The 16,714-nt window shown below is 38.3% G+C and overlaps 1 protein-coding gene across 7 annotated transcripts in view; it reads left to right on the forward strand.

Annotated features, from left to right (window-relative positions):
• The window catches only part of LOC112871931 (myb/SANT-like DNA-binding domain-containing protein 3), a 129,400-nt gene that overhangs the window by 110,279 nt on the left and 2,407 nt on the right, over positions 1-16,714 (forward strand). For all 7 annotated transcript variants that reach the window (XM_086683602.1, XM_086683601.1, XM_086683600.1 and 4 more), the window contains 2 exons: positions 5,022-5,145; positions 14,303-14,461. In XM_086683602.1, coding sequence (XP_086539728.1) covers positions 5,022-5,145; positions 14,303-14,461 — 283 coding nt within the window. The remainder of the gene's footprint in view (positions 1-5,021; positions 5,146-14,302; positions 14,462-16,714) is intronic.

Here is a 16,714-nt window from a genome sequence, read left to right on the forward strand (position 1 = left end):
TAGGTGTGGGATGCTGTCTTGTAGTTTTGATTTGCATTGCCCTGATGATTAGTGATGTTGAACATTTTTCATGTGTTTATTGATCATAGTTTCTTTGAATTCGTGCATATTTTCTTTGGAGCATAATTCTGTATTGAAAGCATCTTTAATAAAGACAGTTCTGTTCTACCAAATGCTTAAGGTACATTTAATGGGTTAGTGCTGGGCACTACTTGTGAAGATGGTTGTTACAAGTTATCTAAAGGGTGGAACTGGGGAAGTTTGACCTTAAGAAAAAAAATTGTTGGACAGTGGGCTATGGGGTAAACAGACATGGAGAAATCAATAGTTAAAGAAAGAGATTTCGTTCGACATAAGGAACATTTGATAATACTGGAATTAACTGGGTTGATTTTTTTTTTTTTTTAAACTTCTGGAAGTGGTCAAGTAGAAACAGGACCTTGGGGTTGTAACTTTATAAAGAGATTCCTTCATCACACCAGACAGGCCCCAAAGACCCTTTCAGCTCTGAGTTTCTGAGAGCTCATTCCACAGCAACTTCAAGCTGTATGTATTTTTTTCTGTATCTCTAATATTTATTCCTACTGCTAAGCCCTAGCTTAGTTTTTCATTGCCACAAGTTTGGATTATGTAGTGAATTCCTAATTGGTCACCTGGTCTTCCTAGTTCCCCTGCCCCTTTATCTTGCATGCTGTTATCCAATTGAAAATTTTAACAACTTTTTGACGTACAATTTACATACCACTAAGTTCACCTCTTTAAAGTATGCAATTCAATGTTTTAAAATAAAAAACCAAAAAACATTTTTAAAGTAATCTCTATACCCAACATGGGGCTTGAACTCAAACCCCGAGATCAAGAGTTGCATGTTCTACCGACCGAGCCAGCGAGGCACCTTCAGTTCAATTTTTTAAAAAATATATTTAGGATTGTACAACTATCATATCAAAATCAAATTTTAGGCCATTTTACTTAGCCGAAAAAGAAACTTCACATGCATTAGCATTCACTCCCCATTCTCCCTAACCACCAGCTCTAGGCAATCACTCTTAATTATGCAAAACATGGCTTTCATTGGGCTGTTCTTTAGCTAGAAGACTGTCAGTGTCTTCCTTGTCCATATGATTAAGAAAGCATTTCTCACCTGGGGGGTTCATATTTTTCCATAATCTGATTTCAGCTTATTTTTCCAATTTTGACTTAAACCCTTCCCTGGTTTGAATATACAACTCTTGCAAAGGCTCATCTACTTCTCGTTCTTAAGAATGCTGTGTGCATTATACCTTCCTTTTGGTTTCCACTCTTCCTCTAAATAAATCTGGATATGCTTTGAGACCTAACTTGAATCCTGTCCTTTCCATGAATACTTCCCTGAGTAATATCACCTACAATGAGTTCTCCTTTAAACTTGAACTTCCTTGGGCACTTGGTCGAAGTGTGTAATGATCTTGTGGTTCCTGCGTTTAAGCCTCGCCTCAGGCTCTGTGCTGACAGCTCAGAGCCTGGAGCCTGCTTCGGATTCTGTGTCTCCCTCTCTCTCTGCCCCTCCCCTGCTCATGCTTTATCTCTATTTCTCAAGAATAAATAAACATTAAAAAAAAAAAAAAAAGCTTGAACTTCCATTAGCACCCAGTATTGTACAACTTTTTTTTTTTTTTTTTTTGGCATTTAATTATAAACTGTCATGTGGAAACCCTTCTCTTGTGTTATTCAGCTTTTCATGTGTATACCTTAATTCCCTAAGTTGATTATAAGCTTCTCAAGGGCAGGGACCATGTATACTTTTTCTTTATATCTTCTGTAGCTTAGCTGAGTATATGGCTATGCACAGAAATAGTGTGTTTATGTATAATGGAATGAATAGAGCTGGCACTGAGCAGAATGCGAAATTTGGGTTCTGTGACAGCCACAGATTTCAAAGTCTTACTGGACATGTCTGTGTTTTTAGATGGCTTTGCCTTGTCTACAGCCTGATACCACATTCTTTCATTAATTCATTCAGTAAATGCCACTGGTGCTATGCTTTGTTTACTAATTTCTCAAAACCCTGTTCTTGATTTAGTTAACTTTTTCTTATTGCTGTGATGTAGCTGATTCTCTGATAGCATTCAGTTCTGCATTATTCTTGAGATTTCCTGCTGTTGATAGGACTTTTCTTATGGTAGATTAGTACATTACCACAGCCTCTGTAGACCTATAGAGTACCATTATGATACACATTACAAGATCTTATTATTATAGGTTGGTACATAACCTTAGTCTCTGTAGTCCCATTATTATATACTTCATGGTGTAACACACCATGACAGTATCATGTTCTGAGAAGTTGCAGGGTGATGAGTGCTACGGGAGACAGTTGTATTGCTCAAGTCACTTATGGTTTGATTGCAAATGTGGAATAGCACTTTTAATTTGAAACCATAGCAAGAAAAGTACTATATTCTAAGTGTTAGGAGTTATACAGAAATAAATGATACAAATGTCTAGATTTTTAAGGAGCTCACAGTCTCATAGTAGAGACTGAGTTAAAAAACCCAAATGGTTGTAAGACAATATCATGAGTATTGTAGTGGAGAAGTGGGTGCTTAGGATTATAGCAGCCCCAAGGGATTTCTTCTGTCATGGCAAAATTATAGTTTGGGAGCTGGAGGAGACCATATAAGCCCTTTGAGGACAGGATATTTTTCTGTCCCCAGCACCTACAGAGTACCTGGCATATGAAAGATGACCAATAAATGATAAATGAATAGTCATCTATACTGTGCTATCTTATATGGTGGGTACTAGCAGTATGTGGTTATTGAGTACTTGAAACAAGATTAGTCAGAATTGAGATGTGCTGTGAGTGAGTGTTAAGTGGTCACCAGATTTTAAAGACATATTTAAGAAAATGTGTGTAAAAAAAAAAATCACAATTTTGTAATACTGATTATATGTTGAAGTGATACTTATTTGATAGATTAAATAAATATAGAATTAAAATTAATTTTCCTATTTCTTTTTACTTAAAAAATATGGCTACTAGAAAACTAAAAATTACACGTCTTATATTATGTTGGACAATGCTGATCTTATTCAGCTGCTTTAGAGAGACAGTGTGATTTGACCAAGGTCACAAAATAGGAGAGGGGCGCCTGGGTAACTCAGTTGGTTAAGTATCTGACTCTTGGTTTTGGCTCAGGTCATGATCTCACGGTTCATAAGTTCAAGCTCTACATCGGGCTCTGAGCTGTCGGTATGGAGCCTGCTTGGGATTCTCTCCCTCTCTCTTTCTCTCTGCCCCTCCACTGCTCATGCGCGCTCTCTCTCTCAAAATAAATAAATACTTAAACAGAGCAAAACAGCAGAGATACCTTGAGAATTTCCATGTTGGATTTCTTGATTTCTGGTTCAGTTTTCTTTACAGGCATAAGTTAGTACAATGTAAATACATAAATTTTGAGGTAAAATAGCATCAGTTTCATCTTGTGAGGGATGACATGATCTCTCTGCTTTTAGGTATCCTATTATTGAGCCTAATAATCATTACGCATTTTTCCTTTTGTATGTGAATTTCAGTCTCCAGAAAATCTGCATTTTTAGTACTCAGGTTTCTCTTCCTACTTAGTACCTCCATTCCTTTTTCTCCCTTGCTCTTCCCCTTTCCTACACATACATATTTATACACACAGTCTTCTATTTTATTCCTTCTTAATTTGGTTCCATTAATAATTTCCACATTATAGCAATACCTTTATTTGTATTTGGGGGAGATAGCCTTTGCTGTGACATGGTGTGGTATATAGATTGAGAGCTGGTTGTTCTAGTGGTCTTGTGCATACATCAATTATCTCACATAATCCTCTCAGAACTACATGAAGTATAGATCCTGTTAAGATCCTGACTTTACAGTTAGGAAATCTCAGTCTTAGAGAGGGTGGTACTCTCAAGGTCACACAGCTGATCACAGAATTTGTAAGCTAGAAATGTGAGAAACTGACAGGAAGCCTGGGAATTTTTCGTACATAAGCACAGGCCTGTGTAGGAACTCTTGAGTCCATAGACTAAGGATGAATATATTAATGTATACACCAGGAAAAAAAGTTTAAAAGTCCATTGCAGAATGTGTGGGTATTAGGTATATGCTTATGTAAGTACATGAGAGAGGCAAGAGAGAAACAGAGGGGATAGGGAGAAATAGAGAGGGATAGAGAGAATGGATGAAATGATTTATTTTGAAGACCGAGTCCTTATGCCTCCCTCCCTCCTGCTCCTTTCTGTCCTTCTTTCCTGATTCTCTTCCTATTTATGACATTGAAATTACTCACCATACTCTCATTTTCTTCACTTCAGCTCAGGTCAGTTCAAATCAATATACCTAATTGAACAGATGTTCATCAACATGTTTTCAATGGTTCTGTTTGGATAGAGGGGTTTCGGGTGATTAAAAATTTTTTTTTATTTGTTCTCTATGTTATTGAATTTTTTATACAATAACATATACTAAGAACAGCCAGATAAAAAATCAGCATTTGGAAGAAAAAATCAACATGCATAATAGTTTTCATTCCCAAAATATTTCACCCTAAAATTTCAAAGTGCCATACCTTGCTCTCTGCCATTCCAGTTTTTTTTTTTACTTCAATTTCATAGTCCCCAGGTTAATGACTAGACTAAGTCAGTTTTTCAAAACCCAGAGCTGTAGTACACCATCTCTGGTTCATAGAGATGAGCTTTCTTATTGAGCTAGCATTTATTTCTTTAACCAAGATGTTTATGTTTTGGGGGCAGATTGTTTGTAAACAACAGTAACTCATAGTTTGCAAAACTCATGTTTTGCAAATATTTTTAAATGCTTTGAATCTAAACAGTCTACTTATTGTGTTTATGTCATAATGAGACCTTGGTTCTTATCCAGCCCCCTATCTGATAATTTTCTTTTCCAAATTACCGGCCAATTTATTTGTTGTTAGAATCTTTGAAAAGTCCATATTTTTCAATTGCTTTTCACTGTTTATTGCCCTGGTTTATGTTCTTTTAAGATGCTAGTGATCAAAGAGAAGATGTTTATATTGGAAACCACATGCCTTGCCCTGAAAACCTCAATGGTTACTGCATCCATGGGAAATGTGAATTCATCTATTCCACTCAGAAGGCTTCTTGTAGGTAAGTCAGCAACTCCAGATCAGAGGTGAGGAACTTTTTCCTGCAGTCACTGCTCTATAGAAAGCTATAATGAAATATAGATTAAATATTACCAAAAAGTATTATTTATTTGCAGTTGAGTCAAAAATAAATTAGCAGTATCATTTGGAAAAAGCTGACATGTATAATATGCAAAACCAAAAACAGATGTCATATTAGGATTTTAAGATTATGGGCTTAACATTTTTAATATGATGTCCATTTTTTATATAAGAAATAAATATGCCATATTTCAGCACTATTTTGGTTTTCAGGCAATCTGTCACAAGGTGATTTAGGGACTAAAGAATGTGTTAAGAACAGAGAATTCGTAACTCAAAACATATACTGAAATAGATTTCTAAAAATAAGGGAATGGGGATGTAGAACCAGGTGTGAAGAGAGAAGTAGAAATGGGAAAGGTGTAAATCTTCTACTGTCTGAAGCAGGAGAGGTTATGAAACTTGTTCAAGGTCAGCAGCAGCAAAACTAGATCTCGGATTTCCTGACACTCAGCCTAATGATCGTGATGCGTTTTGCTGTTCTGTGTCTGTTTACCAGTAACACTTCTTGCTGGTGCTGGGAGCTCATCCTCTATCTCAGACTGGTCTGGTTAGCCAGAGTACAGTATTTCCTTAGACAAGGGGAGATTGCTGTCATTCTGCACGTTCCTGCCTCTTGCAGTTTGGCCAGAGTCCTTTTTTTCCTTTCTTAGTCAAAACATCAAAAGATGGAGAAATACTACACTTTTCCTTTGTTCTGTCAGCCTAGTAGGCCAGTGAATCTTTCTCTCCAGAAAGTAAAAGAAAGCTGTTTGAAAGCAGGTATCCTGGTCCCTCTACCCTTAGCTCCCTTCTCCAGGCTCTCTTTTTCCTCTTCTCCTGCTTTAAAAACAGAACAAAACATTATAAACTGTTAATGATTAAATAATTCTTTGTTAAGCTTTTGGCTTTTTCCTGTTTGAAAGTGCTATCGCTCCTTTCCCACCCCTCTTTCCTAAATGTTAAAAAAATACAGCTGTGCAAAGGGGAACAAGCCAGTTTAAAATTTTTTTATCTTTATTTTTGAGAGAGGGTGGGGGAGGGGCACAGAGAGAGGGAGACACAGAATCCGTAGCAGGCTCCAGGCTCTGAGCTGTCAGCACAGAGCCTGACGCGGGGCTCAAACCCACAAGCTGTGAGATCATGACCTGAGCTGAAGTCGGATGCCCAACCAACTGAGCCACCCAGGCGCCCCAACAAGCCAGTTTTAAAACAAAATCATTCAATGGATTCCTCCTATTTGTCCCAAGTGGCATACATAATCTTGATAGAAATTCAGATTATGTTGTTCTTAGGATAGGGCATCTTTCAAGATATCTAAAAGTGAGGGATGAGAGAGGATGGTGTCCTGATAATCAAGTGATACCAGGTCACTTTGCAGTATTTACTGTGAGTAATTGACAGTGAGAGGATTCAGTGGTATAGTGGTTAAAGGCTTTGGAAGCAGGTACGCCAGACTGGGCAGTTACTGACTGTGCTCTTCTGAAGTTACTTAAATTTCTAAGCCTCATTTTCTCATTTCAAAAATTAAAATAATAAGGGTACCTATCTCCTAAAACTTACTAAATTTAAATTTAAATTGTTGCTAAAATTAAATGAGATAATATATGCAAAGTGCTTAGCACAATACCTGGTACTTAGTATGTATTTAATCAATAGGAGTTGACATTATTAGATTATAATTGCCTTTAGGTTTGAGACTGTTTTGCTAAACCTGTCTTCCCATTGCCTCGCAGGGGGCCTATTCCAGTAGCTACTTAGGTAACTTTAAAAAAATGTTTATTCATTTATTTTGAGAGAGAGAGAGGGAGAGAGAGAGGAGGAGGGGCGGGCAGAGAGAGAAGGAGAGAATCCCAAGCAGGACCTGCACTGTCAACGCAGAGCCCCATGTGGGGCTCAAACTCATGAACTGTGAGATCATGACCTGAGCCAAAACCAAGAGTCGGACGCTTAACCAACTGAGCCACCCAGGTGCCCCAGTTAACTATCTTTTGAATGCCATGTGATGATGATCAACTCCACCTTCTTCTCCAGACCAGAGTTGTTTCTTAAATGCCAGAGAATCTCTTTTCTGCATACGTATAATCCTAAAAAGCAGCAGATCTTTTTCTTTTGTCTAAGCATTTACAAAGTCTATAAGAATCAGGCCATAATATCACATGCACTTCAACTAATAGGTGGGTATGTTTGGGTAACAGTAAGCAGGCAGGGATGAACAATCGCTAGCCACAGTCCTATTATTAGGTTAAAATCTTTTAGTATTATCCCACCCTTAATTTGTTTGTTTGTTTATTACTTACTTTGTACCAAATTCTGCCTGCCCCTGGCGTCTCAAATTCAGGTATGACAGGGATCCAGGCATCTTGCCTTCCAAAAAACCTACCGTCTACAGGTTCCAAAAAACCTAATGTCTGGTTGAAGACAATAATAATAAACAATTAAAATATAAAATGAAAAATGCTGCCACACAGAGATAGATATACTCAAGATGATTTGGGACTTCAGACAAGGCACTTCACCTTGATGAGGATGAGGGACATTGTGGGAAGAGGGGCAGGTCTTACAGGAACATTTGTGTCACTCCAGGAACTTGCCCTTTATTTTAAAGGATGCTTGAGAAGCCACTGAAGGATTTAAGTTAAGAAAGTTATGATCAGATCTGAAAGCCGCTGGTTTTGTGTAAAATGGATCAGGAGACTGAATGTTAGGAGACTGTGCGTTAGTAAGAAATTAGAGCCTGAACTAAGTAAAGGAGTTGTAGTGACACTGAGATCAGCAGATGAATTGCAGAGAGAAGATAGGGTAGTTCAACCCCTAGGTTTTGGTGACCAGTTGTTTGAAGATGGAATGTGGGAGTTGGTGGAGGGTGGTGGGAAGGAAGAGTCAAGAGAGTCTCCCGGGTGTCTGGGTAAGGCAGAAGTGAGTGGGGACAGGGAACGGGAAGACGGAGGAGGTTTGGGTGGAAATGATGTATTCAGTGTAATATGCTTGGTCTCAGGTGCCTGTGGGGGATCCACCTATGGAAGTCTAACAGGCTGATGGATGTATGTTGGTTTGAGAACTCAGGAGACAGATGCAGGTTGGAGGCATACGTTTGGGAATCGTTCTACTCTAGCATATCCCTTGTAGTTCCTACCCAGCCCTGCTTCTGTCCCTCTAGGCCTCCAGTTTGTCCATCCTTTCACCTTTTTTCCGTGTCCCTAGCCCCTTGAATGTCTTCATCCCCTCCTTATCCAGCTTAAATTCATGGTCAGTCATGGTCGTCCCTCTCTTGTTTCATCATACTCACTTGACAAAACTATAATCCTGGTTCATTCCTTCCTGCCTAATGTGTACCTATACAGCTATTCTGTATACCCATCCAGCTGAACATGACTGTTAATGAAAAGCACACCACCAGGCTAATGCATCTCACCGATGTTTGTACTCAAAATGGGCCCTACGAGCTGCCAGGTTGTCTTTCTGAGCTTCAGTCCATTCATCCTCCTCTTGTCCCAGATGCTGGCTTTCTGTTGTCACCCTTCTCTTCAGATTGTCCGTACCTCCTTCTCCTCCTTAGCTGATCATCTTGTTTCTGAGTTCACTGAGAACATTGAAGCATTATGAGGAGGACTCTCACAGATTTTTCACCCGCACCAACCAGAAATTCTCCCTGCTTTTCTGTGTTTCATATGTTCTTGTATAGATATGTTTATATATATATACATATATATATATATATATATATATATATAATTTAAATATATTTTCATTTCTTCTGTCTTTGAAAAAAATTCTCACTCTCTCATCAGCTGCTGTCCCATTTATTTCCTTTGTAGAAGAACGCAAAAGAGTTGTCTGTGCTCTCTCTCCAGCTTCTCACTTCCTGTATCTCATGAACCCACCCCAATGAGCTTTTGCTCCAACACTTCCCTGAGGCTGTTCTTGTTGCTAAATTCAGTGATCAATTCTTAGTCTTAAATTACTTTTGAACAGTCAGTAGCATTTGACTCCTGTGCAATATGCATAATAATACACTTGGCTTTAGGGATTGCATTCTCTCTCTCTTTTCTGCTGCCTCACTGGCCATTCCTTTACATCTTCTTGGCTGGTTCACCTTTTGCTCCTGACCTCTCATTGTTGGAATGTCCAAGGGTCCAGTCCTGGTCCTCTTCCTTAGTGATGCCACCCAGCCTTAGAGCTTTCCATGACATATGCTGATGACTCCTACTTTGCATAAATCCCAGACCCCTCTCCTCAACTTGAGACTCATAGATCCCTCTCCCTCCTTGATATTTTCCTGTGGATGTCTTGACTCCTCCATTTCAATAGGATCTAAGCCTATCTCCTGATCTGCCTTCCCTTCTCTAAACCTGTTCCATCTGCTGCCTTCTTCATCTTAGTTGATGCCAACTCCATGTTTTCCTTTGCTCAGAGAAAACACCTCTGATACATCTTCGAGTTCTCTCGTAATCCATACCCAGTCAGTTGAGAAACCCTATTACCTCTGTTTCAGAATATGTCCAGAATCGGAGTTCTTCTCCCCATTGCCACTGCTATTCCTGGTTCAGATCACCGTTTCTTCTCTCTGGCATTATTGCAACAGCCTCCCTGTATCCTACAGTCCATATTCAACTTAGAAGCCAGATAGAGACTTTTCATTCTTTTTTTTTTAATGTTTATTTTTGAGAGGGCGAGGGAGAGAGTGAGCATGCTTGCCAGTTGGGGAGGGGCAGAGAGAGGGAGATAGAAGATCCAAAGTAGGCTCTGTGCTGACAGCAGAGAGCCTGATGTGGGGTTTGAACTCATGAAACATGAGTTGGCTGTTCATGACCTGAGCTGAAGTTGGGCACTTAACTAACTGAGCCACCCTTGCACCCCGAGATGGAGACTTCAAATGAAAGTTCATGTCATTTCTCTGCTAAAACCCTCCCAGTGGCTCCTCTATCTCATCGAGTGCAGAAACCCTGCACAATTGACCCCTTCACCTCTCTGTCTTAATTCTCTGTTTCCCTTCTGCTTGCCCACTCCACTCCAGCCATGCTTGCTATTCTTGGACATGGCCATGTGCTAATAATGCTCCCTCCTCAGGGTCTTTGCACTGACTCTTCCTTTATCTGATATGTTCTCCTTCCTGTTGTCCACATGGCAGATTCCCTCACCTCCTTCACATCCTCACTTACATGTCAGCTTCTTAGTGAAGCCTACCCTGACCATCTTGTTTAAAGTTGCAACCCTCTCTTCCTGACCTATAATTTCCTTTAACTAACTCTTTTCTTTCTCTTCATGTAGTGCATATCACCTTCTAACATAACCATTTAATTCATGTTTATTGACCCTCCCTCCTCCAGCTAGAGGTTAACCAGACCAGCGATCTTTATTTGTTTTGCTCACTGATGTATCCCAAATATCCACAGTACTTGACACATGTCAGATGTTTAGTAAATGGACAAATGGAAGAATCAGCACATGAGGGCATGGTAGTGAACGAGATTACTATGGACGTGTGTAGGATGAAAGAATGGAGAGTGTAGAAGACCAAATGCCTGGATCTGCCTTTAATCAAAAACAGAAGAAGTAGTAATAACCTAGAAGTTATTATCCAGATATTTGGAGAGTGTAACCCAAAAGTCAGTTGCAGAAAATAATATCCAAGGAGGATTGCCTGAATGATATATGGCCTATACATTCTTTTTGATACTCTGATTTTAATCTTTGGATTAAGCTAAACTGTCGGAGAGCTGCATATCTAGGACACTGTTATAGCTCCCTATGGACCTGTTTTTATTTTACTGAGCTTTGACTTTTTGCCATTAGCTTACCACAAAAGACATTATTTTAAAAATCCTATAAGATTTCATTATATTGTTGAATTTATTACAACTATATTATTGAGGATGATGTTCTCTGCATCAAAAAGTGCCCTCTTTAAATCAGGACCAATGAGGTAAAATCCCCTTGAATCTAATATTAGTAGCAACTGTGGTTCTTTTGAGCAACTGGTTTGATTTTATTTTATGGAGATTGCATTTTATGTTAATAATCTTACCATTTTTTCCCCACTTATTCTTTTTTTTAAACCAGTGATTTTTAGTATTTAGTATTTTTTTTTCACAGTTTTGTAGTACCACAATCAATTTTAGAACGTTTCATCGCCCCCAGAAGAAACTCTGTGTTCTTTAGCTGTTACTCTCAAATCGCCCTGCCCACCGCCCTTAGTCTTAGACGATCACTGGTCTGTTTTGTCTCTATAGATCTACCTGTTTTGGACATTTCATTTAAGTGGGCTTGTATAACGTGGTCTTCTGTGTCTGGTTTCTTTCACTTAGCATAATGTTTTCAAGGTTTATCCATGTTGTAGCATATGTCAGTACTTTGCTCCTTATAATACCACATTTTGAATCTGCTTACCAATTGATGAATATTTGGATTGTTCCCACTTTTTGGCTATTAATGAATAATGCTGCCGAATAATTGTTGGCAGGTTTTTGTGTGGACTTGTGTTAATTTCAGTTGGGTAAGTGTCCAGGAGTGGAATTGCTAGGCCAAATGGTAACTCTTGTGTTTAACTTTTGAGGAACTGCCAGACTGTTTTCAAAAGTGGCTTTGCCATTTTTCATTCCCTACAGCATCTTCATCAACAGTTATTATCTGACTTTTTGATTCTGGCCATTCCAGTGGGTATGAAGTGATCTCTTATTGTTGTTTTGATTTGCATTTCCGTGATGACTAATGATATTGGTATTGTTTCATGTGCTTATTTGCCATTTGTTTATCTTGTTTGGAAAAATGTCTATTCAGATCTTTTTGCCCATTTTGTAATTTTTTTTTCTTTTGGTTAGAGTTTGTAATAGTTTTTTAAATATATTCTAGATACAAGTCTCTTATCAAAAATATAATTTGCAAAAATATTCTATTCTTTTGGTTATCTTTTTACTTTCTTGATAGTGCCTTTAAACACAAAAGGTTTTAATTTTGATTTAATCCAGTTTAACTTTTTTGTTGTTGTTTATGCTTTTAGTATCATATCTAAGGAAATCTTTGCCTAATCCAGATCATGAAGATTCACTTTTTTTTCTAAGAGTTTTATAGTTTTAGCTGTTACCTTTAATGTTTATTTTTTGAGAGAAAGAGAGAGAGAGAAAGAGAGAAGGACAGAGTGTGAGTTGGGCAGGGGCAGAGAGAAAAGGAGACACAGAATCTGAAGTAGGCTCCAGGCTCTGAGCTGTCAGCATAGAGCCTGATGCGGGCCTGGAACTCCCTGACTACAAGATCATGACCTGAGCCTAAGTCGGACGCCTGACTGACTGAGCCACCCAGGCGCCCCTATAGTTTTAGCTGTTACCTTTAGATCTGTGATCCATTTTGAATTATTTTTTGTGTATGTTGTAAAGAAGAGGTTCAACTTCATTCTTTTGCATGTGGACATCTAGTCGCAGCAGCTTTGTTGAAGAGGTTATTTTTTCTTTTTTAAATTTTTTTTTTTTCAACGTTTATTTATTTTTGGGACAGAGAGAGACAGAGCATGAACGGGGGAGGGGCAGAGAAGAGGTTATTTTTTCTTATTGAATTGTCTTAGCACCCTTGTCAAAGATCAGTTGGACCATAGATGTATGGGCGTATTTCAGGGCTCTCAGGTTCTATTCCATGATCTATAAATCTGCCTTACTACTTTGGTTTTTTTTTTTTTTTTTTTTTTTTTTTTTTTTTTTTTTTTTTTGTCTGCTAGTAGACTTAGACCCAGTGTGAAATTTTCTGATAGGTGTGTAGCAACCTCAGGGATGGGAGGAGTGGACTCACATCACCCCTGGCTTCCTATTTCCCTATTCCTATTTCTTCTTATTCTTTATGTGTGCTCTATTAAAAAATCTTTTTTTCTAATGAAGTGTGGGATGTTAATAACTCGACTATCCTCACACTTCAGAGGTTTTATTAATCAGTTCTAACTGAAGGCTGGCTAATTTATACATTTTACTTCTGTCAGCTACAGAGTGTGAAATTTGTTAAATATCTTAAATGTTTCCCCCTGTCAAATTATTATCATCAGCTGATGTTGCCTTTTTATTTACTTGGAATTCAGATAATTTCTAAGATTAGCTCCTGTTTGGCTGCTTGACTCTGCTTTTGTCAATAACTTATTTTACTTTTTCCCCTGCATCTTAAATGATTATATTTATGTACACTAAAGTGTGTTGGATATAATATAAAAAGTGCAATTTTCAGAGAACTGTAAATGTTTATATCTATTTATTTAGTCATCCCATTTCCAAGTACCTAGACTTGAATAACACTAAATATAGAAATGTGCACACTCACCAATATTTGTTATACCTAATTCATAGTTGTGAAAAATGGAAAATAGGGGCGCTTAGATGACTCAGTCAGTTAAGCATCCAACTCTTGATATCAGCTCAGGTCATGATCTCAAGATCATGGGATTGAGTTCCTTATGGGGCTCCATGCAGAGCATGGAACCTGTTTGGGATTCTTTCTGTCTCTCTCTCTCTCTCTCTCCCCCCACCCCCTCAAAATAATTAAATAAACTTAAAAAAAAAAGGAAATAGCTGGCATGTCTCTTAGACTGAGGAATAGATGTTAGCTATATGATAGCCAGTGAAGGTACTATTATGTACCTTTTTTTTTTGAGAGAGAGAGAGCATGTACTTGTTTAAGTGGGAGAGGGGCAGAGAGAGAGAGAGAGAGAGAGAGAGAAACCCAAGTGGGCTCCACACCCAGCGCAGAGCCTGATGTGGGGTTTAATCCCACGACTCTGAGGTCATGACCTGAGCTAAAGTCAAGAATTAGACTCTTAACTGACTGAACCACCAGGCGCCCCTTATGTATCTGTTTTTTTAAAGGAGGTGTAATAAAGACCATTTAGCAACTGTAAAATTAATGTCCTATAATGATAGGTGAAAGATGCACTGTGAAATAGATATTGAGTAGGATTTAAGGAAATACACAGATGGAAGTTTTGGGGTTTTTTTTTTTCAGATAGTGGGAAAGCACCTGATTTGCTATTTTTGTATAAATTTATTATTCTTTTGTATGTTCTTCTAAAACCTAGAATTATTAGAATCTGTAATTCTCATAGGAATCTTTTTCCCTCCCCTTTTCAGATGTGAATCTGGTTACACTGGACAGCACTGTGAAAAGACGGACTTTAGTATTCTCTATGTTGTGCCAAGTAGGCAAAAGCTCACTCATGTTCTTATTGCAGCAATTATTGGAGCTGTACAGATTGCCATTATAGTAGCGATTGTCATGTGCATAACGAGGTAGGTAATGGCCTAAGAAATACCAACCTTAAATTAGAGTTGGATAGCTGTTAAAGTAAAGAAGAACCTTGAAGCACACTCAAAATGATAGGGGCTTTAAGTCTTCCTATCTATTAGGAAAAAATCCTAGGATCAGTTCCTAAGATTTCTAAGTAGGTCTGACCTGTCCTTATCTTGCTTCCTTAGAGTATTGACAAGAACTCATTCTCAGGGTTACAGGTGTAGCTGGGCAGCTGGCAAAGGGAGCATGGATAATATTCAGTGGCATAAAGAATGTAGGGATCTTAGAACTGCATTCTGGAATGATGATTGTAGTAGCAGAATGGCCTGCACATGCACAGAAGGGCCTGCCCCAGTTTTTAAGGCGCTGATGAACTGCAAGGTGTTTTTTGCCCTAAGGATATACTTTATCCATAGTAAATATAATAAGAAAGGAAGAAATCAGAGATCAAAGAAAATGGCTTTTCTTCGTATATCGTTGTCTTAACATTTCATTACTTCATTTTTTGGAACACAGTTATAAGTAATCTTTAAAATTCTCCATCATAACTAAAACCATTGGCATTTATCATAATTAAACTCAAAATTAAAGGACATTCTTGGATTGCAACAGGGAAAAAATGGGTATTTTCCAAACTTAGTGGAAATGTAGAAGTCAGAAATGAAGTGGACCCAAGAAAAGTCCAGCTAAATCCAGTTCATATTGTCTTTCTGCTTCCCAGTGTCCTGTTTTTTGTTTTTTTTGTTTTTTTTTGTTTTTTTTTTGTCTTGCTTGGCTATTCCTGTCTCCTTTAAGATTTGGTTCAGAAGTCCCATAAACATCATTTCTGTACTTGTCTGCATTATTCTGGGCAGAGGATCGGAGCATATCAAGTACAGATATTGGCAGGCCATAATGGATTTATAGCTCTTCTATCCAAGGTCTGGATAGAAGCCAGACCTTCACTAGTCTCAGCCATCTGGAGCTGAAATGATAAATCTAGAAATGATAAAAAATGTTCTCTGAATAACAGGTATTTTTCATAAAATTCAAGTGCTAAAATCAGTGGACTTTATTCCACTGAACAGATGATCTGCCCTTAGGCAAGACTACTGAGTATAAAATTGGGCAGTAGGAAAAAAAAATGGGCAGTAGATTAAAATTGGGATAATAATATAAAAAATGACAGCAGAAAGGGAAAATAGAAAAAAAAAAAAAACCCACGTAACAGCAGAGCTGCCTGTGGCCGTTTAATATCGGCTTAGAGGTTAAGTAGTTTGCCTGTGGTCATCCCACTAGTAAGTGGAAGTGCTGGATTTGGATTCAGTGCTGCCTGGTTTCCAAACCATTCCTCTTTCCACTGAACCATCAAGAGGAGGGTCTATGTTGAGTCACCTCAGGAAATACATTTGCCAAGTATGACCGTTGCTTGCTAGCAAGGTTCAAACTTAATTTTGTTAGAGGGACAGGGCTTTTGAATAGAGTTGGGGGGAATGACTTGGTATGAATCATTTCTTCAGAGCATTAATCTGGGTGTCATCTGCAAAATTTCACTGGAGGAGAGAAAATGTGAGGTCAGGGGAACTATTTAGGACGTTATTCGAGTAAAGCAGGAGCGGAGTAATGAATTATTTGGAGGGTGAAAGAAAGAAGGTAAAGATGAGGGAAGTTTTTGAGGTCTGGTGACGATGTCATGTTTAAGAAGATCAAAGGATGTTAGAGTTAGCAGGAAGCAGCTTTGAGTCAATGCCTTCTATTCTAGAGATGTGAGGAGACTGAAGGCTTAGATGGGGGAATACCTTACTCAAGATACTTAAGCCCTTTAAAAATCCCAATCCAGCCTTTTATCTTGTTCTACACTTCTGTTTTCAGTGTGCTACAATCTTCAAAATTCTAATTCTACTAAATTAAAATTACCTGACAAGTAGTTTTCAAGTTTGTGCCCTCAAATTTATATCCCAAATCCATGTGCTGCCTTCACAGACTTTAGACATCACGGTGTTTTTATAACTGTGTTGCAGCCGTCTTTTGCTGCCCACTGTCTCCGTGACTGAAGACTCATCTCATTGAATTTATCTTACATGTCTCCTCATTGAGGCCTGTCTTTTTATTGTGGTGTTGTCTCCCCTCAAATGTTTTGCTCTCTTGAATTTAGAATATTATAATTATGTACTTGGACTTAGCTCCACTGAATTTTTAAGGAGTGCCTCTCCCACACGGTCCATTATGGGACAGCTGTTCACTTATCCCATGGTGGCTGTTACATGTGAGGA

This window comes from Puma concolor, chromosome D4 (assembly GCF_028749965.1).
Source record: "Puma concolor isolate L17-30 chromosome D4, mPumCon1.1.hap2, whole genome shotgun sequence".
NCBI classification, from domain to species: Eukaryota; Metazoa; Chordata; class Mammalia; order Carnivora; family Felidae; genus Puma; species Puma concolor.